The 22,446-nt window shown below is 42.5% G+C and overlaps 3 protein-coding genes across 3 annotated transcripts; 1 reads left to right on the forward strand and 2 right to left on the reverse strand.

Moving 5' to 3' along the window:
* Window positions 1-2,403: 2,403 nt before the first annotated feature.
* On the reverse strand, window positions 2,404-3,361 carry LOC109735426 (uncharacterized). Its single transcript, XM_020294636.4, has 2 exons — window positions 2,818-3,361; window positions 2,404-2,710 (listed from the first exon to the last, which is right to left on the reverse strand). Exons 1-2 carry the CDS (start codon window positions 3,241-3,243, stop codon window positions 2,609-2,611), a joined length of 528 nt encoding a protein of 175 aa, XP_020150225.1. The 5' UTR covers window positions 3,244-3,361; the 3' UTR covers window positions 2,404-2,608.
* Window positions 3,362-4,317: 956 nt separating this feature from the next.
* LOC109735425 (uncharacterized) lies at window positions 4,318-5,282 on the reverse strand. The gene is made up of 2 exons (XM_020294635.4): window positions 4,743-5,282; window positions 4,318-4,601 (listed from the first exon to the last, which is right to left on the reverse strand). The coding sequence occupies exons 1-2, from the start codon at window positions 5,160-5,162 to the stop codon at window positions 4,521-4,523; spliced, it is 501 nt and encodes a 166-aa protein (XP_020150224.1). The 5' UTR covers window positions 5,163-5,282; the 3' UTR covers window positions 4,318-4,520.
* Window positions 5,283-18,421: 13,139 nt separating this feature from the next.
* Window positions 18,422-22,204, forward strand: LOC109735424 (protein FAR1-RELATED SEQUENCE 5). Its single transcript, XM_020294634.4, has 7 exons — window positions 18,422-18,544; window positions 18,644-18,868; window positions 19,068-19,334; window positions 19,464-20,154; window positions 20,259-20,716; window positions 20,806-21,093; window positions 21,163-22,204. The coding sequence occupies exons 4-7, from the start codon at window positions 19,998-20,000 to the stop codon at window positions 21,700-21,702; spliced, it is 1,443 nt and encodes a 480-aa protein (XP_020150223.1). The 5' UTR covers window positions 18,422-18,544; window positions 18,644-18,868; window positions 19,068-19,334; window positions 19,464-19,997; the 3' UTR covers window positions 21,703-22,204.
* Window positions 22,205-22,446: the final 242 nt, after the last annotated feature.

Below are 22,446 nucleotides of genomic sequence, written 5' to 3' on the forward strand. Positions count from 1 at the left end.
AAAATAGCCTTGATGACCCAAAAGTATAGGGGATAAATTGTAGCTCTTCTCGGTAAGTAAGAGTGTCGAACCCAATGAGGAGCAGAAGGAAATGACAAGTGGTTTTCAGCAAGGTAATGTGTGCAATTGCTGAAATTGTAAGTAGCAGAGTAGTTTGATAGCAAGATAATTTGTAACGAGCAAGTAACGATTGTAGTAACAAAAGTGCAGCAAGGTAGCCCAATCCTTTTATGGCAAAGGACTGGCCAAAACGGTCTCTTATAATAAGCAAAGCGTGCTTGAGGGTACACGGGAATTTCATCTAGTCACTTTCACCATGTTGGTTCGATTTGTGTTCGCTACTTTGATAATTTGATATGTGGGTGGACCGATGCTTAGGTGTTGTTCTTACTTGAACAAACTCCTACTTATGATTAACCCTCCCGCAAGCATCCGCAACTATGAGAAAAATATTAAGAATAAATTCTAACCATAGCATTAAATTTTTGGATCCAATCGGTCCCTCACGGAATAGCGCATAAACTGGGGTTTAAGCTTCTGTCACTCTCGCAACCCATCATCTAATTGCTACTCCACAATGCATTCTCTTAGGCCCAAATATGGTGAAGTGTCATGTAGTTGACATTCACATGACACCACTAAGGGAATCACAACATATATACTATCAAAATATCGAACACATATCAAGTTCACATGATTATTTGCAACATGATTTCTCCCGCGACCTCAAGAACAAAAGTAACTACTCACAAATGATAATCATGCTCAAAATCAGAGGGGTATTAAATAGCATATTGGATCTGAACATATGATATTCCACCAAATAAACCATGTAGTAATCAACTACAAGATGTAATCAACACTACTAGTCACCCACAAGCATCAATTTATAGTTCCGGTAACAAGATTGAACACAAAAGATGAACTAGGGTTTGAGATGAGATGGTGCTGTTGAAAATGTTGATGGAGATTGCCCTCCCCAAGATGGGAGAGTTGTTGGTGATGATGATGACGATGATTTCCCCCTCCGGGAGGGAACTTTCCCCGGCGGAATCGCTCCGCCGGAGGGGAAACGTGCTCCTGCCCAAGTTCTGCCTCGAGACGGCGGCGCTCCGTCCCGAAAGTCCTCTCCTTATTTTTTTTCTAGGTCAAAATTACCTATATACCAGAAGATGGGCACCTGAGGTGGGCCTGGGTGAGCACAACCCACCAGGGCGCGCCTGGGCTGCCTGGCGCGCCCAGGTGGGTTGTGCCCACCTGATGGGCCCCCTCTGATAGTTATTTACTCCAATATTCATCATATATTTGATAAAAATTCGCCGTGAAGTTTCAGCTTGTTTGGAGTTGTGCAGAATAGGTAGCCCGACGTAGCTTTTTCAGGTCCAGATTTCCAGTTGCCGGAATTCTCACTCTTTGTGTGTACTTTGCATATTATGGAGAAAATGCATTAGAATTACTCCAAAAAGCATTATTATGGATAAAAACATCATAAATAACAGTAGGAAAACATGATATAAAATAGACGTATCAGTCGCTAATTGGAATTGCTCTTAGTCCCTCGCGTAGTGGCGACGCGCATCCCTTGTGCAAAACGAGAGAGGAGAATAGAAGGTGAGTGCAGGTGGGACCTAGGTGGATTGGGAAAAATTTAGGTCGACGTGGCAACAGACGTGTCCAAGTGCTGGACATCCAGCACATATGGAAGGGATTGGGAGCCTGATTGGTAGGCTTTTTTCTTCTCTTCTATCTGAATTGTCCGAGTGGTCATATAGGGAGAAAGTGGGCTCCCTGATTGTAGGTGCTCTTATTCGACTCCAGCATGCTCATATTTAATCCTCTTTTTATTCTGAATTTTTATTGCTCATTATATTTTATATAGCTCGTCATTCATGCCTAATGGTTTTAACTCTGAATTTCAGATAGGTTCTAATTGTTAGCGGGTGCCAGTCGTTTTGAGACTTTGTTTGGCTAAAGTTGTAAAACTAGTTCTCTACTCCCTCTGTAATAGAAATATAAGAGTGATCTAAAAGGTCTTATATTTCTTTACAAATGAAGTGCTTCTTTAGGCCGCCTACTGTCTGGGCGGGTTATTGCTTTGTTGTTTGGTCCTTTATTCATCGTATATCTCTTAGAGACTTTCCTCAAGGAAAAGGAATCTCTTAGAGATTTCGTACATTCTCTTCTTCTATTAAGAGATACCATGGTACTAAATCTCGGTTGAGACTTAGATATGTCTCAAGCGATGGTATATTCGTAAGATCTTGCATTGAGATTCGTGCAAAATTTTCTTCCCAGTTTTCTTTTGTTTCTTACATGTTATGTCACTTGACTAAGACTTGATTAAATCTCGGTCGACTAAGAGCTAGACACACCATTAAGCTGACATGCTGGCCTCATGAATGGTTTGAAAAAGAAAATCTGATATGTGAAGAATATATTCATCAGATGAGAATTAGCAAATCTGTATATTCAAAGCATCTTTGAATACACCGGACGAAGTTACACCGACGCATGCGTAGAAATCAGTTTCTTGGAACGGAAAATAAAGCAACACGGAGGGAATAACGAAACGAAAAGTGGGCTAGCCGTCCTTTGCGCTTTGCGGTCTTCATTTGGCGGTGCCGGTGTCGGCTTTGTCTCCTCCCATCCCGAGCGTGTTCATGACGGCGTCCCTGGCGCCAGTAGCGGCACCCATCACCTGCCCGCCGGCCTGCATAGAAACAGTGAGACATCAGTCTTGAGAAACTTAGCATGAACTGCTCAAATGGCCTAAGAATATCGTCCTCAACATGGTTAGTTTGCAAGCGATTGATTCACCTGCTGGAACATGTTGCCGGTGGGCTCCTTGGGGGCGGCGGGTTCCCCGGTGAACTTCGCCGCGGTCTCCTCGACACACTTTGCGGCCTCGGCGGACTTCTGCTTGGCAGCGTCGCCGGTGTCGACGGCCATCTTCTTGGCAGCCTCCGTCTTCTCTCCGAAGAAGCCGAACGTCTGGTCCTTGCTCTCGATGGCGCGGTCCGTGATGGCCTGCCCCGTCTCGGAGGCCTTCCCCATGGCGTCGCCGCCCATCTTCATGGCCGCGTCGGCGGTGTCCGAGGCCGCCTTGGTGACGGCCTCGCTTTTCTCGCCGATGAAGCTGATGGTCTGGTCCTTCGCCTCGATGGCGCGGTCCTGGACGGACGGCCCCGTCTTGGCGGCCTCCTCGTCCTTGGCGTCCGTCTTCCCCCCGAACCAACCCGACATTTTTGAAGGTGATAAAGCTTACGTACGTGGTGGCTTGTTGTGTTGTTTCTTCTTTCTTTTCACTTGCTTCTTGTGGAGAGAGATACTCGTGCTCTCTTCCTTTATATAGGCGCCCTTGGCACCATTGCCGAATGGCATGCTCAAGATGATATAGATCGCTCTCATGGCATCAAGATATTTTTTCTTGCAAGGACGTATCCTTGTCGACCACTTGTCCAGCATTGATGCCTAGCGGCATGTCGGCACAACCACACTGCCTTGAATCTGTCCATCAATACTGTGTGGTTTTGCCAAGAGTGAACAGCCAAAAGAGGGGCTTAACTATTTACTGGATCGGCGTGCCCGGCGGTGAACCACATGTCTGCTGCGACCTGAGCTGAATGGAGGGGAATCGGAAATATCTGCTAGCGCTGCTTGTGTGGCCTCCGTCAGTTAATTTACTGCCAGTACCTGCTTGTGTGGCGTCCGTCAGTTTACTTTACATTGATTGTCAATCTATCACAGATGTTGAATGTTATTCGCTATCTGGATGATCAGCACCTAGAATAGTTTCCCTAATAAGGCGCACACGATGGGAGCACTCCTGCGATGAACCACAAATTATCCATGCTGCTGACTTGTTGAGCAGGATTCTGCTCTGGATCTTGCCTGGCTGAAGAAACCTTTCACTTCTTTATGTACTGATGACTTTGTTATTGGTTTTGAACGGTCGCTAGGCTCTTTACTTATTTATTATGTACTCGCAATTACTAGTCGAGTTCGACAAGGTGTCGTCAATCATCATCGGTTCACGATCTTCGTCCATCGTGTTTCTCGATAGGTAGGCAAAGCATCTGGAACCGCCAATTACGAGGCGCCTATGATGGTTTTGTCGATGTTCAAACTCATAGGACTTTAATGTTCAACGGGAGCTATATGTGTGTGCGTGTTTGTTGGGGGAGGTACTCGTGTAGACGTCAACATTACACATGGTGTTTCTTATGAGAACATGTACAACATCCAAATCATTCATGCTCATTATGATTATACATAATGTTTCTTACGGGAAAATGTGCAACATCCAAATCACTCGTGTTGATTATGATTGGTGGAAAATATATTCATACCTCGGTCGGATACATCATACAAAGTTACACCAAGGAGCATGTGTAATTAGTGCCATGAAACTGGAAATTAAATTATATTGAGGGAATAGCGAAACAGAAGGAGGGCTAGGGCAAGCAGGCGCAGACACGCCTATTATCCTTTGTGGTCTTCTTGGTGGCACCACCCGCATCTCACTTGTCTCCTCCCATCCCGAGCGTGTTCATGACAGCGTCCTTGGCGTCAGTAGCAGCACCCACCATATTCCCGCCGGCCTGGAAACAAACAAACAGACAAACAAACAAACATTCATTTCAAGAAATTCAACATGAACAGATCAGATGGCCACACAAAAAATTCGTTGCCATGGTTAATTTTGTGTTGTCTTTGAATAGTTTGCAAAGTGACCGATTCACCTGTTGGAAGACGTTTTCCTTGGGGGCGACCGGGGTATCCTTGGTGTACTGTGCAGCGGTGTCCTGGACATGCTGTGCGGCCTCGGTGGACTTCTCCTTGGCAGCATCGGCAGTCTCGGTGGCCGTCTTCTTGACAGCGTCAGTCTTGTCGCCGAAAAAGCTGCCCGTCTGGTCTTTGCCCTCGACGGCGTGATCCTTACCGGCTTCCACCGTCTCGGACACCTTCCCCATGGCCTCGTCGCCCATCTTTTTAGCCGCCTCGGTAGTCTCGGAGGCAGCCTTCGTGACAGCCTCGCTTTTCTCACCAAGGAAGGCCCCGGTCTGGTCTTTTGCCTCAACGGCGCGGTCTTGAATGGACTGCCCCGTCTCGGACGCCGTCTTGGTGGCGTCGCCGGACTTCTCTTGAAACCAACCAGACATTTTTGAAGTTGATGGAGTGTTGGTACGTACTAATTTGTGGTGTTCTTTCCTTGTGCTTGTGGTGGAGAGACGTGTGTTCTTCCTTTATATAGGCCATTTGCCCCATTGCCGAGGTTGATACTGAAGAGAATACATCGCTTTCCAAGTACGTTGGCGTTATATGAGATATTTTTGTAACAAGGGTATCTCATTGTGGCCACTTGTCCACTCAGCTGTGTATACGCACAACGGTATGTCGGCACAACACATTTGTGTAAGATCTGTCGATTAATATGTGCATTTAAGACATTTTTCTGGAGTCATGCCATATACTTCCTGTGATTGTGTCTCTTTTCGTCTTGACCTTTGTGAATGTGTCAGTTTCAATGTTGTGTCTTAGATGTGATATTTTCTGAAAGTACACGTGATATATAATGAATTCATGTAGCATGTTTGATCAGTACAGATGTTATTGGAAAACTTGAAATTCAGCAGCTAATTTGTAGGTAAAAACCAACGCAACATATTCTTTCGATAATACAAGTTTTTACTCATTTATCGTTGGAACTCAAGTTCAACTGTCCGCCTTTAGTGCGGAAAACTAGCTTGGGAAGGGTCAAACCAATGGAACAGAAAGCTAATACACTGTTTTAGCAGAAGTACTCATTGTTCTAGTGAAAAAAAATAGCATGTTGACTGGGCCCGGGCCTGGCTGGCACCCCCTGTCTCCACCTCTGTCCGCCTTTGCATACGAGAAGTTGAGAATGCACACGGTCAAACAAACAAAAATTGAGTTTAGCTTACCGAAGCAAAACTCTAAAATTTAGACCATACATAGGAAATGCCTTGGTCAAGCCCATATATTGGACCGGATAAATTCACACCACACGCGTGTATAAGTCGGCCGATGTTGCCCAGTGCGGTTGTTGTGACGGTTTTAGCCCGTTTTTTGCTAATTAACCGGACACTTTTCTTCTTCTTTATTAATGAGATGAGGCAAAATCTTGGCCTCCTTTTTTTAAAAAAAGTTCGCAAATCTCTCCTCTAGCATTGCCAAAAAACGTGAATCTGCACATGTGCAACCTCTCCATATATCGGATCCACAAAGACCAAGCATGGTGCAGATACATGCATAAGAATATAACAATAGTGGAGAATAAAACTCCTGCAAAAAGCGGCATCATTTTTGTATGGCTATAGCATTTAGCAAGGCCCACCACCTCAACCAAAAATTGAGCCCTTTAGCTTGGCATTAAGGATGGCAATGGGTAGGGTATGGGGCGGGTAGAGCAATACCATACCCATACCCGTGTGGTCAATGGGTATAAAATTCTACCCATACCCGTACCCATGGGTATGAAACTTTACCCATACCCATACCCGACGGTTACCCATACCCATTGGGTACCCAACGGGTAGATCAAACGGTACACAAGTTATTCATAATTTTACATTCTCTATGGCACATTTGACTAAAAAACATTGACCTCAACTCAATAACATATAGATGAGTACGTGACAATTATCTTAATTCAAATTGAAAATTGGTGACAACTTTAACATAGGTTTACAAACTCATGACACAACTTTAACATAGGTACACTTGTGAATCACGCGTAAGGTTCACATGTCGGTTTAAATGGATAGATATGGGTATATCCATGGGTAAAAGACTATACCCATGCCCTACCCATGACTTGACGGGTAGGGTATGGATACTACCCGTGAGTATAAAATTATGTCCATACCCTGCCCATACGGGTACGGTATCCGCGGGTAACCGTACCCATAGATAAAATTGCCATCCTTACTTGGCATCCGAGCCATGCAACTAGCTAGTGGTCGACATGGATCGCCGACGTCCCCCGGCACAGCTCGTTCCGTGAATTCTGGGCGTAGCACTGGACAACATGTGGATGGCATTTGCATGGTCGACATGGAGGGCCGACGTGGGAGGCATCCTCTCGTCTCCCGGCACCACTCGTTCGCGTTCGCCGTTATCGGTCCGGACACATGGCGAGACAGGAACGGGCCACTTGGACGTGGCGTCGCGTACACGTCGCCGACGTGACTGCAGGCAGCTCGTTCTGGCCAAGGTGGTCCAACTCCAAATGTGGCCCATGTCCGTGTGGTTCGTCAGGACAGTACAGGGCAAGGGATTTAGGATAATACCAAGCTTATAGCCTGTTCATATGGCACTTTGATCTATGTGGAGGAGAAAGATAAACTCTACACGGGCTCCCGTCTAAACTGGGAGCACGATTCAACCAACATGAAAATCATAACGAACTTACACGCAAACATCGTACACCCTTCTTCATAAAGAAAAATCGTACACCCTCCTGTCCCCGGAATTACATGTGCCGCTCTCACCAAAATCAACAAATAAGTAAAGAACTGACAATTCAAAGCCTAGTACTCGTGCTGCAAAAACCATACACAGGTTATGGGAAAAAAATGATTTACCTGATATAAAACTGCAGAGGTATTTTTCCTTATCATACCCCTATAAGAGAAAACAAAGTTTTGTTGATTTACTTGAAAGTGGAAGATAAAAATGGGGAGGTGAATTATGGTTCACCATTCAAATGAGTAATTCTCTGTCAAGAAAAGACTGAAATCAGTCTAACATATAACCTTTTGAGTTTACCGTCGGAGAGTTAAAATCATCTAAAGCCTCTTCATGCAAAAAGTGCACACCGGGCAGATGACACTACTAGGGAAAACCTTATACGCAGAGGATTATCAGTAGCGCTGGTTAAAGGCAAACGCTACTGCTACTTACCTGCAGTGTGGGAACACAAAGGGCGCTACATATATGTTGCTAGCAGTAGCGCGTCTACAGAGAAAAGCGCTACTACTATAATTTCCACACTGTTGCCGCCAGGCTAGGCATAGTAGTAGCGAGCTTGGGGAAACGCGCTACCGCTATGGCGTTTAGCAGTAGCGCTTTCATCTAACACGCATTGCTGCTAAACCCATCCTATCTTCTCCACCGTCCGCCCCACACTCTTACTCTCCCCCGCACCCCGTCGTCCGCGCCGCTCCTGCTCCTCCTCCATCCCTCCTCCTTCCACCTCCCTCCCCTCCTCGTCCCTTTCCCGATCCCTCCCTCCTTCCACCTCCCTCTCCCTCCTCCCTCCCACCTCCCTGCCTCGTCTGTCCTCCTCCTCCCTCCGTCCTCCTCCTCCCTCACTCACCCCTCCCTTCGTTCCCGCTCCCTCCACCTCCCTCTATTTTTGAAAATTTAATAATAGAAATTTTTAGGTATGAAATTTAGTAATAGAAGTTTGTAGTAAGAAAATTTAGGGTAGAACTAGGGTAATAGAAATTTTAGTAAGTGTTCAATAGAGTAGAACTATGGTATTTAGTTATGTCAACATCACATTGCCAAATTTAGAGAGAGAGAGAGAGACCTATATTGTTTGAATGAAATGTTAGGATTTTTAGTAAGTGTTGAATAGAGTAGAACTAGAGTAGAACTAGGGTATTTAGTAAGTGTATGATGATCCTATTTAGTTATGCTTCTTGTGCGAATGAAATGTTAGGATTATATAGATATATTGAAATGTTTTTGTTAATATTTTCAACCATTGAAATGTAATGAGCATCAAGTTTGAATGCTCATGTGGCGCAGGGTACGTAGATCACCGACGAGCCGGTCGACGACGCCCAGAAGATCACCGACGACACCCGCACCCTTGACATCCATCGTCTATAGTGAGTAAACATGTATATCTAGTGTTGTGTACTAGCTAGTGTTGCTCAAATATGATGTAGATATAAACATGTATATCTAGTGTTGCTCAAATAGGATATGTGCTTGCCCAAGTGGCCTATGTTTGCAGGGAACACCTCCGAGTGGCCTATGTTTTGCCGAAGTGTTGATTAATTTCCGTTCCGGCAATTTCAGGCGCTCGATATGTCCTTTTTTAGCAAAGGTCATGCTGAATTTTTCCGTAAATTTTAGCATGGCTTGTGCTAGAATGTAGGAAATATCGAGTGCGTTGGATTTGCCGGAAAGAGCATTAAACGACATTTTGGGTTTTGCCGTCGAACTATAATCTTTGAATTTTGAACACAGGAGATATCTGATGACGATAGGATCCCGGAGTGCGAGTACTGCTACGATGACTGGGTTTTGTGCGACATGTTTCCTCACCTGCAAAATGATAGGTTTTTCACCGTGAAGCTGGAAGAGACCTTTGATGTTTGTAAGGTACACAACGACAAGCATTTCATCATAATCAATATCACCACTTCTGCTTCTTTTGTTCAACGTGTAATTTCTGAATTTTTTCAATTCGATTAGTACATCCCGTGCCATGCAAGACCATATGTGTTGAACAAACTCGGTTTCAAAGACTTTGAGAATATGGAGACGAGGAGAGCTCACTTATAAGAACTAAACATGGTTATGCGTTTCCGGTTAAGCTGTACAATGCGGTCAATCACTCCCATTTCGGTTGCTCTAATTGGGAAGCTCTCTGCAATGCATATGGATTTGAGGAGGGTATGCAAATAACATTTGATATTCGTCCCAAAGATGATGATGATGATAATACCGGCATCTGGGTGGATGTGGATATGCCTCCAGTTTTGCCTAAATGTGAGTTTGTCAAACTAATTTGTTAAGTTAAGTAACTTATATTGTCAATTTAAAAATATTTGGTGTTCATCGGTACTAAACTTATTTATTTATAATTGTCAGCTTATTTCTTATCTTCAACAAATACTCGGAAGGCTGTAGACAGGACATACTACAGCAATGACTCCGAGCTTAATTGTGAGGAGAAAGGTTATCTTGTCTCATTCATAGATGATGTTGAGGCCTTTAAAACCAATCACTCTATTAGCCCAAATTTTACTAGATACGTGCCACTAGTCCATAAATTGCTTGATTGTAACTTCATTGCCAAAAACTTGGTAAGATTTTGTTAATGATTGTATCTTCTTAAGTAAACTACATTGCTAACTATATATGTTACTGATGCGGCTTGAAGCTACGTCGGTATTTCCCCAAAGAGGAAGGGATGATGCAGCACAACAACGGTAGGTATTTCCAGATGAAACCAAGGTTATCGAACCGGTAGGAGAACCAAGCAAAACTACGTAAATAACACCTGCACACAAATAACAAATACTCGCAACCCGACGTTTTAAAGGGGTTGTCAATCCCTTTCGGGTAACGGCGCCAGAAATTGGCAAACAGACGTGAGAGAGTTGTAAATATTGATAGATCGAACGCCAAATAAAATAAAGTGCAGAAAGGTATTTTTGTATTTTTGGTTTAATAGATCTGAAAATAAAAGTAAAGGAAAATAGATTGCAAAGGCAAATATAATAAAGAAGAGACCCGGGAACCGTAGGTTTCACTAGTGGCTTCTCTCGAGAAGAATAGCAAATGGTGGGTGAACAAATTACTGTTGGGCAATTGATAGAACTTCAAATAATCATGACGATATCCAGGCAATGATCATTACATAAGCATCACGTCCAAGATTAGTAGACCGACTCCTGCCTGCATCTACTACTATTACTCCACACATCGACCGCTATCCAGCATGCATCTAGTGTATTAAGTTTATGGAGAAACGGAGTAATGCAATAAGAACGATGGCATGACGTAGACAAGATCTATTTATGTAGAAATATACCCCATCATTTTATCCTTAGTAGCAACGATACATACGTGTCGGTTCCCTTTTTGTCACTGGGATCAAGCACCGTAAGATCGAACCCACTACAAAGCACCTCTTCCCATTTCAAGATAAATAGATCAAGTTGGCCAAACAAAACCCAAATATCGGAGAAGAAATACGAGGCTATAAGTAATCATGCATATAAGAGATCAATGAAGACTCAAATAACTTTCATGGATAAAAAGATAGATCTTATCATAAACTCAAAGTTCATCGGTTCCCAACAAACAGACCGCAAAAAAAGAGTTACATCATATGGATCTCCAAGAGACCATTGTATTGAGAATCAAACGAGAGAGAGGAAGTCATCTAGCTACTAACTACGGACCCGTAGGTCTACAAAGAACTACCCACACATCATTGGAGAGGCACCAATGGACATGATGCATCCCTCCGAGATGGTGTCTAGATTGGATCTGACGGTTTTGGACTCTGCGGCGGCTGGAATAAAATTTCGTCGACTCCCCTAGGGTTTCTGGACTATTGGGGTATTTATAGAGCAAAGAGTCGGTGCGGGGGAGTCCCGAGGTGGGCACAACCCACCGGGGCGCGCCTGGGCCCCCAGGCGCACCCTGGTTGGTTGTGCTCCCCTTAGAGCATTCCCTAGGTGCTGCCTTGGCCCATTGGGTGTCTTCTGGTCCATAAAAATCTCCGTGAAGTTTCGTTGCATTTGGACTCCGTTTGGTATTGATTTCATGCGATGTAAAAAACATGAAAAAATAGCAACTGGCACTTGGCGCTATTTCAATAGGTTAGTACCAAAAAATGATATAAAATGGCTATAAAATGATTATAAAACATCCAAGAATGATAATATAACAGCATGGAACAATAAAAAATTATAGATATGTTGGAGACGTACAGCATCCCCAAGCTTAATTCCTACTCGGCCTCGAGTAGGTAAATGATAAAAAACAGAATTTTTGATGTGGAATGCTGCCTATCATGCCATGTCATATTCTTTTCTTTATAGCATGGTCATTTGGACGTTTATATGGTTCAAAGCAATAGTCTAGTTTTGACATGATAACTTAAATACTCAAGCATATCAACAAGCAACCATGTCTTTCAAAATATCAAGGCTAAAATAAGTTATCCCTAGACCATCATGCTCAATCATTGATCCATTCATGAAACACACTCGCATATTAACTACACCCAATGCTCAAGTACGATCATAGTACCTCCTGGTTGGTGCTTTATAAGAGAAGATGGAGACTCAAATTCAAAATAAAAATTGCATAAAGTAAAATAAAGGCTCTTCAAAGGGAAGTAGGGATTTGTAGAGGTGCCAGAGCTCAAAACGAAAAACTTAGAGATAAAAAAAATTGGAAGGTATACTTTTCCCACCAACGAAAACGACTTAAAGTTCTCCACACTTTCCATGCTTAGATATATCATAGGCAATTCCCAAACAGGAAATAAAGTTTATTCATTTTTCCACCATACTTTCACTTTCCATGGCTAGCCGAATCCACGGTTGCCTTCCATACCAACACTTTCCAGGAAATTTTTTATTTGACAACATAAAGTAATTTTTTTTCATTTCGGGAACGGGCATCCCTAATACCTTTGCCTTACTCTTGTGCAATGACAAATGAATAAACACTCATCGCGAGAATAACACATCTTAGCATGGAAAATATGGGTCACTCCTCACCGCCCCGCGAGCGGTAGGAGCACACAAAAGAGAAATTTATTTTGAAATTAGAGCTGGCACATACAAATTTTCTTAGAACGACACGAAAATATAGGTAGGTATAGGAAGGTATAGTGGACTCATATGGCAAAACTGGGTTTAAGGATTTGGATGCACAAGTATAGGTCATACTTAGTGCAAAATGAAGGCTAGCAAAAGACTGGGAAGCGACCAACCAAGAAATGAATAATCTCATAAGCGAGCATTAAGCATAATTAACAACGAATAATGCACCACAAGTAAGATGTAATTTCATTGCATGCCTATTGACTTTTCGTGCTTGTATAGGGAATCACAAACATTAACACAATATTCTTACTAAAGCACAATTACTTATCAACATGGCTCACATATCACATCATCATATCTCAAAACTATTACAAGAAATCAAGTTTATTTTGTCCAATGATCTTCATGAAAGTTTTTATTATATCCTTCTTGGATATCTATCACCTTGGAACTAATTTTCATGTGTTGCTTTTGATAGGCTCAAACGAATATAAGTGAAGATCATGAGCATAATTTTTCTTTCTCTCGAAATAATTTAAGTGAAGCAAGAGAGAATTTCTTGAAAATTTTACTAACTCTCAAACAAATCTAAGTGAAGCAAGAGAGCATTTCTTCAAAAGTAACCAAGCACACCGTGCTAAAAAAGAAATAAGTGAAGCACTAGAGCAAATCCATAGCTCATAAAAATTTAAGTGAAGCATAGAGAGCAATTCTAACAAGTCATGGCATAATTTTGGCTCTTTCAAATAGGTGTGTCCAGGAAGGATTGATGACTTAAAATATAAAGGAAAACAAGCAAGGACTCATATCATACAAGACACTCCAAGCAAAACTCATAGTATGTGAGGAATACAAATATAGCTTCGAGTAAAATACCGATGGTTGTTAGAAGAAAGAGGGGATGCCACTCGGGGCATCCCCAAGCTTAGTTGCTTGCTTCTCTTTGGATAATAGCTTGGGATGCCATGGGCATCCCCAAGCTTAGGCTCTTCTTACTCCTTATTCCTTCATCCATCATAAGATAACCCAAAACTTGAAAACTTCAATCACACAAAACTCAACAAAACTTTCGTGAGATCCGTTAGTATAAGAAAACAAATCACTACTATAAGTACTGTTGTAAACCAATTCATATTTTATTTTTGTATTATATCTACTATATTCCAAATTTTCCATGGCTAAAACTCATCAAGGAAAACCATAGAGCCATTAAAACAAGCACACAACGCAAAGAAAATAGAATCTGTAAAAAACAGAACAGTCTGTAGCAATCTGAATTATGCGAATACTTATGTAACTCAAAACATTCTGCTAAATTTGGACGACCTGGGAAATTTGTATATGAATCTTGCATAAAAAATTAAGAGCAAAATCACGCTTCTGTGATTTAGGTAAATTATTTTTCTGGGCGCAAAATTTTCTATTTTTAAACAAGATCAAATCAATATCACTCAAGAAGATCCTAAAGGCTTTACTTGGCACAAACACTAATTAAAACACAAAAACATAATCATAACAGTAGCATAATTGTGCAAACACTCAAGAACAGAAAGCAAAAGCAAAAAATAAATTTTATTCATTGGGTTGCCTCCCAACAAGCGCTATTGTTTCACGCCCTTAGCTAGGCATAAAGCATGGATCTAAGTGTTGTCATCTTTGGTTCTAGATCCATAAGATTCCCTCATGATTGATTCATATGGTGGCCTAATTATTGTTCTAGAGAAGTGTTCCATACACTTCCTTAGTGGAAATTGAAACTTAATATTGCCTTCTTTCATATCAATCACGGCACCGATAGTGCGTAAAAACAGTCTACCGAGAATAATTGGACAAGACGGATTGCAATAAATATCAAGAACAATAAAATCTATGGGCACATAATTCCTATTTGAAAGAATAAGAACATCATTAATTCTTCCCATAGGCTTTTTAATAGTAGAATTCGCCAAGTGCAAATTTAAAGAACATTCTTCAAAATCGGCAAGACCAAGCACATCACATAAAGATTTTGGAATCGTAGAAACACTAGCACCCAAGTCACATAAAGCAAAACACTCATAATTTTTAATCTTGACTTTGATAGTAGGTTCCCACTCATCATGTAATTTTCTAGGGATTGAGACCTCTAATTCAAACTTTTCTTCAAAAGCTTTCATCATAGCATCAACAATATGTTTAGTAAAAGCTTTATTTTGTTCATAGGCATGGGGTGAATTTATTATGGATTGCAACAAAGAAATACAATCAATCAAAGAGAAACTATCATAATTAAAGTCTTTGTAATCCAAAATAGTGGGCACATCACTAGCTAAAGTGTTGACCTCTTCAAACCTACTTTTATCAATTTTCTCAACAAGATTTTCACCCTCCGAATTTTAGGGATGCCTTCTAGCTAAAGTTGACTCTTCTCCAGTCCCTTTTTAATCAATTTTAACTTTACTAAACAAGGAACCAATAGAAGAAACACCAATCACTTTAAGATCTTCATCACTTTTATCTTCTAGAGAGATTGGTTTAGCAGCCATTTGGTTTACTAGAGTAGCTTCTGCATCGGATATTTTTCCTAGCAAACTTTCAGCAAAAGCATATTTAGATTAGAGATTGCAAACTTCTTTACTAATATCATCAAGTTGCTTTGTAATAGCATCCAACACAACGGAGTGTTCCTTAAGTTCTTCAGTAAAATACTTATTATGGTCAAATTGTGTAGTCATATAATTCTTAGTACTTTTCTCAATTTCAAGCAAAATATTGGTGTAAGGAACTTCATAATATTTTCTTTGTGGTAACATGAATAGGCAAACAAGAACGGACACAAAATAGATCTGATGAGAAAATGGCGAACGAAAAAGAGGGCGAATAAAACGGCAAATTTTTGTGAAGTGGGGGAGAGGAAAACGAGAGGCAAATGGCAAATAATGTAAATTGCGAGGAGATGAGATTTGTGATTAGGAACCTGGTATGTGTTGAAGATCCTCCCCGGCAACGGCGCCAAAAATTCCTTTTCATGCGGCTTGAAGCTACGTCGGTATTTCTGCAAAGAGGAAGGGATGATGCAGCACAACGATGGTAGGTATTTTCCTCAGTGATGAAACCAAGGTTATCGAACCAGTAGGAGAACCAAGCAACACTACATAAACAACACCTGCACACAAATAACAAATACTCGCAATCCGACGTGTTAAAGGGGTTGTCAATCCCTTTCGGGTAACGGCACCAAAAATTGGCAAACGGATGTGAGAGAGTTGTAAATATTGATAGATCGAACGCCAAATAAAATAAAGTGCATCAAGGTATTTTTGTATTTTTGGTTTAATAGATTTGAAAATAAAAGAAAAGGAAAATAGATCGCAAAGGAAATATAATAAAGAAGAGACCCGGGGGCCATAGGTTTCACTAGTGGCTTCTCTCGAGAAGAATAGCAAATGGTGGGTGAACAAATTACTGTTGGGCAATTGATAGAACTTCAAATAATCATGAGGATATCCAGGCAATGATCATTACATAGGCATCACGTCCAAGATTAGTAGACCAACTCCTGCCTGCATCTACTACTATTAATTCACACATCGACCGCTATCCAGCATGCATCTAGTGTATTAAGTTCATGGAGAAACAGAGTAATGCAATAAGAACGATGACATGATGTAGACAAGATCTATTTATGTAGAAATATACCCCATCGTTTTATCCTTAGTAGCAACGATACATACGTGTCGGTTCCCTTTCTGTCACTGGGATCAAGCACCATAAGATCGAACCCACTACAAAGCACCTCTTCCCATTGCAAGATAAATAGATCAAGTTGGCCAAACAAAACCTAAATATCGGAGAAAAAATACGAGGCTATAAGTAATCATGCATATAAGAGATCAAAGTAGACTCAAATAACTTTCATGGATAAAGATATAGATCTGATCATAAACTCAAAGTTCATCGGATCCCAACAAACACACCGCAAAAAAAAAGAGTAACATCATATGGATCTCCAGGAGACCATATAATTGAGAATCAAACGAGAGAGAGGAAGCCATCTAGCTACTAACTACGGACCTGTAGGTCTACAAAGAACTACTCACGCATCATCGGAGAGGCACCAATGGACATGATGCACCCCTCCGAGATGGTGTCTAGATTGGATCTGGTGGTTCTGGACTCTGTGGCAGCCAGAACAAAATTTTGTCGACTCCCCTAGGGTTTCTGGAATATTGGGATATTTATAGAGCAAAGAGTCGGTGTGGGGGATGCCCGAGATGGGCACAACCCACCGGAGCGCGCCTGGGCCCCCAGGCGCGCCCTGGTGGGTTGTGCTCCCCTCAGAGCACTCGCCAGGTTATGCCTTGGCCCATTGGGTGTCTTCTGGTCCATAAAAAGTCACTGTGAAACTTCGTTGCATTTGGACTCCGTTTGGTATTGATTTCCTGCGATGTAAAAAAAGCAAAAAACATGCACTTGGCACTATGTCAATAGGTTTGTAGCCAAAAATGTTATAAAATGATTATAAAACATCCAAGAATGATAATATAACAGCATGGAACAATAAAAAATTATAGATATGTTGGAGACGTATCAGTTACTATTACATTTTTCAACAGAGGCTCTCGAAGGAGGTTGTGTCGGACATGATGTTTATCGAAGGTGATATGCATATGGTTAGCTTACGACCAACTCCTTCGAAGACTTACCACAGTGCATACTCGATTTCGTCAAATGATGAAAGACTCAAAATCAAAGAATGGAGCAAAGTGATGAATGCGCACACACAACTAACTGGAAACAACATGAATGTGCGCAAGCCACAAGTTGGAGATAGGTTTATCTCCATTCTCCATTATGGAGATGGACCGGTTTATCTGTTTTATGGTATTTTACCTAGGAGAGAGGAGTAGGTCCTAGGTATTACGAACAATTAGTTAGTGTTGATTATGACTATGATGATGACGAGAAGTTGTTATTATCTGCTACAGTGTGTTAGAGTTGATGATGATGATGAGGAGGAGTTGTGATTATGAGTACTATGATGATGATGAGAAGGAGTTGTTATTATGACTAGTGACCAAGTTGTTATATGATGTCCCATGGACGAAAATGATGATGATGAGTTGTTATATGACAATGATGTATTATGATGATAAGTTGTTAATGATATTATGATGATGATGATGATAAGTTATTATATCATTGGATGAAAAACCGCGTATTAGTTTCAAGTGGACGGATCCAAAGTGACCAAACTAATACTAGCAGTGGACAATTGATTAGCTTCTAGAGCACAGACCCATTAACCACGTAATAGTACAGCCGACCTCTAAAGCAAACATTTTGGTATATACACAAGGGCTCCAATTTCATTCAAAATTTATCATTTTTGTCTCAAAAGATGTCATAGCACGCTCGAGTGCAACAATCCAAAAGAAGACTACAAAGAGCGACCACTTTGCTCTATTTTCTGTAAGACATCCCATTATAAAGCTAAAGGCATCGAGTGCGGCGATAGAGCGCTCGTCCTTGCCTGCTCCCGTTAGTGCTGGCGAAATGGAGATCAACGCGTGGACGTGACGATTGCCTCCGCTGGCAGTGCGCGGGTACGAACATACTTCCTCCATTCTAAAAAATAGATGATCCAATTTTGTATTAATTTTGTATAAAGTTGAGTCATCTATTTTGAAACGAACAGTCGTATACGGAAACAGGCCCGTCTTCGGGCAGTAATTCGGACGGTCGCTGCCTGATGTTCCATTGGTACATAACCGGCAACAACACGGTACTTAACCCGTTAACATGTAACGACATCCAATTTGCATATGACGGAAAATTACCCCCCAGCTGCCCCTGCCCCACCAGTGGGACCCCCGACTTAACTCGGCTTTACGGAAGCGAAAAAAAAGAAACCATATCCCTTGATCCGCCGCACAAGCTCCCGAGCTCGCGGGCATGGCGACGGCGGAGGCGGAAAGCAATGGCTTTGAGTTCCTGTCGGATCCCATGGACAGGTATGTTCCCTTCACTTTTGTTTCGCCTCTCCATCGAAGTTGTCGGTGGCGCCGTACAGGAAGACATCCAACTATTGCGGTCGCTTTGATTTTTGGTAGATTTCCGCCGATGGATCTATCCCACGACAACTCCCTGGAGTATGACGAAGGCGCTGAAGTTCTTATCCGCGCCCGGTCAGATTCCAGCATGGGCGACGCTGGGGATGCAGCGCTTACAGTGGATGCCGATCTGAACAGTACTTGCGAAGCCGTCGCCCTGACGGTGGCACCTTCAAAGACGTCAACAGGGAGGGACGATCCTCAGGTGCCTGGATGGACAAGGAGGTATACCCTCTCAATCGCTCCGGTTTGCCCAGTTCGTACTTGTTCTGAATTTTTCTTTCCATTGCAAGATATGACTGACAACCTATATATGGAACTCCATATCACATAAAGCAGACCGCTGCAGCCATAGGTTCTGAGTGAATTATTGGTTTGCATGCTTGCTTCCGAACATCTGACAACAGAGTTCTCGTCTATGCAGAGTCCGTGTTGGAAGAGCACCAATGGAACGCTCCCCCCCTGCGCCGGCGGGACAACTGCCCTGGAAAAAGCACTTCGTGGTTATGCAAATGAGAAGACACCAACCGTCATAGTACATGTAGTCGGAAGCACATTTGATTCACTTGGGGAGGCGTACGATTTTTACAATCTCTATTTATGGGAAAAAGGGTTTGGAATCAGGTACAGCAAAAGCAGGCTAAATGTGGAGAGAACAAAGTGCATGCAAGAGATTGTGTGTGGTTGCTCGGTAAGCAACATGCTTCACTAAGTCAACTTTACATATTCAGTCCGCATCTTTGCTGATTAGTACCTACAGCAGCCAGTACAAGTGAAGAACAAACTAACAAAACATTTGATTTGTCTGTCAAAACTTCAGGGTGTCCCCAAAAGAAGCAACACACGAACCTGTCGCTGCCGATGTCCCGCAATGATAAGGTTACTCCGGACAAATGACAATGGCTGGTATATTAGTGAGCACAGAGCATCCCATAATCACTCACTAACGGAAAATTGTAGCGAGAAGCTGTACTGGCCTTCACACAGACATATTGACATATACACAAGAGATGTTGTGAAGCAGCTGCGCGAAAACAACATAAGTATTGGTAAGGTGTACAACATAATTGGTAGTTTCTTCAGCGCAATGAGCAACGTGCCATTCAGCAAGAGAGCTTTGAGGGGGTTGTGTGGACAGATCAGCAGAGAACAAGTTGATGATGATGTGCGCAAAACAATGGAAGTTTTTGCTGAGCTTGGAGCAAAAGACTCTGGCTTGTACTACAGGGTGCAGCCAGATGAGGACAATCGGATAAGGAATTTGTTGTGGTCAACAGGAGCAAGCAGGTCTCAGTACCATTTCTTCGGAGATGCAATAACATTTGACACCACATACCGGACAAATATGTAGGACATGCCTTTCGGCTTATTTGTGGGAGTCAACAATCACTTCCGAACTATTATCTTTGGCGGCGTCCTGGTTCGAGATGAGACTGTTGAAACCTTTGAGTGGGTATTCACCGAGTTCATCCGTATGATGGGTGGTAAACACCCACAAACTGTACTTACAGGTTAGACAACATACAACCCGACACCTTCCAACTTCTTCTTACATTTCACATGTATTTTTTCGGCAAAAATAACAATCATGGTAAAAATCAACTTCTGGATTCAGATCAGTGCAGGGCGATGGAGCTAGCACTGGAGAACGTCATGCCCGACACAACTCACAGGTGGTGCAAGTGGCATGTGCTCAAGAGTGCAAAGGAAAAACTTGGCCCACTTTATACAAAACGAAGCAAATTCAGATCAGAGTTTCACAAGAGAATCCAACACATGCTAACAGTTGATGAGTTTGAGACTGCATGGAAGGATCTGATAGAAAGCCATGGTTTACAAACACACCCTTACCTCACAAACATCTATGAAACAAGGGAGAAATGGGCAAAGCCATACTTCAACGGCAAATTCTGCGCGAAGATGACAAGCACACAGCGCAGCGAGAGTGCCAACCACATGCTGAAGGGTTATGTCCCAGCAAGTTGCCCAATGCACCTATTTGTCCGTCAATACATGAGGCTACTTTTCAATAGGGAGGCAAGTGAAAACTATGAAGAGAGGCGTACAAAAATAGTAAGATTTCCAACTAGCTTCATGAGCTTGTTCTGTTTTCAGCTGACTACTACATCTTATGTTACTAATTCTTCTTTGCCTCAATGCAGACACCCCCAGTCATGAAAATGAATGCACCACTTGAAATGCATGCCAGTGAGATATACACCCGGGCTATGTTCGATAAGTTTGGCGATGTTGTGTATGAATCAATGCAGTACAAAGTAGAAGAGGTCTGCAAGGGAGAAACTTATTTGGTACGGCGATACCATCCAGAAAAACATGAGAAATGGTGCAGAGTAGTGTACAGGGTAGAAGTTGACAAACTAGCAGACAAACTGAGGTGCGAGTGTGCTAACTTCGAGCACACAGGCTTGCTTTGCTGCCATTCAGTGAAGGTACCAAAAAAAAGACAAACTTTCCCATCAGTTAGAATACCATAACCTAGTATGATTTCTGCTTTGTAGGTCCTTGACTTCCTTGGTATAGACTGTATACAAGCACACCATATTTTGAAACGATGGACAAAGGACGCACGGGATGTTCTACCAAATCATCTATCACACCTCCAGAAGGACATCATTTCTCTGAACTCAGTTACATTCAGGCACTCAAACTTGTACACTCATGCTCTCGAAGTTGTGCATTTGGGTGATTCCAACACAGAAGCATACGAGTGTGCCATGGATATCTTGAAGAAAGCAATGGACACATTGACTCCAATAGCAGCCTTGCAGGATGGTATGGGCTTGGAAGCAAGAATTGAGACACAAAAAATAAAACAAAAAGATTTGGTTCCCCTGTCTGTCCCCTACAACACAGCGTGCAGTGATGCTGAAGGAAGTGCAGTTGGTAATTTTAGTGGCCTCAGAGCTCCAGAACGCAAACGGAAACCAGGCCGACCAACCACCAGCAGGGACAAACCTCCATACGACGACCAGAGTGCAAAGAATAAGTCACACACTCCTAATGTGCATGCTGCGAATGGTTATGGCACAAGTAAGTGAACTTGCTTCTGTAGTATATGCCGGGAACCAGGACACAAGAGCCCCACATGCCCGAAGAGAGGTGACATGCCTCACAAAGAGAGGAAAGAAGCAAAATGCTCAAACTGTGGGGTTGGTGGCCACAGGAAGAATACTTGCAACAAGCCTAAGGTCGTCCTCCATGTTGTTCCATCTACTGGATTCGACCCAAGCACCATCTGTGAATGATTATACTCTACATTGCAAATCTATCTTGATGAGGGCTCTGTAGCCATTCGTTTGCAAAACGAGAAAAGAAATTGTTAAAAAAGAGTTGGTAGTTTTCCGTCCTGTGAGGTGTATCAGTATGCTTCATGCAGAAATAATGTTTCAATTTGTTGTTTTCATAAATTAGTAGCTGTGGTTGTTTTCCAGCCTGCAGTCGCTTCCCTGTAAAGAACAAATGGTCGTTTTCTGTTTTCTGAGATGTATCATCAGTATGCTTTATGCAGACATAAATGTTGGAATTTGTTGTTCACATAAATTAGTAGCTGTGGTTGACCCGTCTGTGCCTCCGGTACACCTTGCTACCCTCCGTCCGTGCTTCTGGTACACCTTTGCTTCTGCCCTTAACGTCGTTAGCGCTAACGACCGTCCCTCCGCTAGATACAAACGTTGTCCCCCTCCCATCTCCCCTCCCATTAAAATATCCGTAGACTACTGTGGCAGTATACATCACGCGCTAATACTCTGGACCCCGATGGACGCCAGCCGATTCCGTGAGCA

The sequence above is a fragment of the Aegilops tauschii genome, chromosome 4 (genome assembly GCF_002575655.3).
Source record: "Aegilops tauschii subsp. strangulata cultivar AL8/78 chromosome 4, Aet v6.0, whole genome shotgun sequence".
Lineage (NCBI taxonomy): Eukaryota > Viridiplantae > Streptophyta > Magnoliopsida > Poales > Poaceae > Aegilops > Aegilops tauschii.

Excerpts from the sequence above, each read along its gene's own strand:
- LOC109735426 (XM_020294636.4), bottom strand. The coding sequence starts at position 3,243 with ATGTCGGGTTGGTTCGGGGGGAAGACGGACGCCAAGGACGAGGAGGCC. Across the intron at positions 2,711-2,817 it reads CCGGCAACATGTTCCAGCAG|GCCGGCGGGCAGGTGATGGG; the intron begins GTGAATCAATCG and ends GTTTCTATGCAG.
- LOC109735425 (XM_020294635.4), bottom strand. The coding sequence starts at position 5,162 with ATGTCTGGTTGGTTTCAAGAGAAGTCCGGCGACGCCACCAAGACGGCG. Across the intron at positions 4,602-4,742 it reads AGGAAAACGTCTTCCAACAG|GCCGGCGGGAATATGGTGGG; the intron begins GTGAATCGGTCA and ends GTTTGTTTCCAG.
- LOC109735424 (XM_020294634.4), top strand. The coding sequence starts at position 19,998 with ATGCCTTTCGGCTTATTTGTGGGAGTCAACAATCACTTCCGAACTATT. Across the intron at positions 20,717-20,805 it reads AAGAGAGGCGTACAAAAATA|ACACCCCCAGTCATGAAAAT; the intron begins GTAAGATTTCCA and ends GCCTCAATGCAG. Across the intron at positions 21,094-21,162 it reads TTTGCTGCCATTCAGTGAAG|GTCCTTGACTTCCTTGGTAT; the intron begins GTACCAAAAAAA and ends TCTGCTTTGTAG.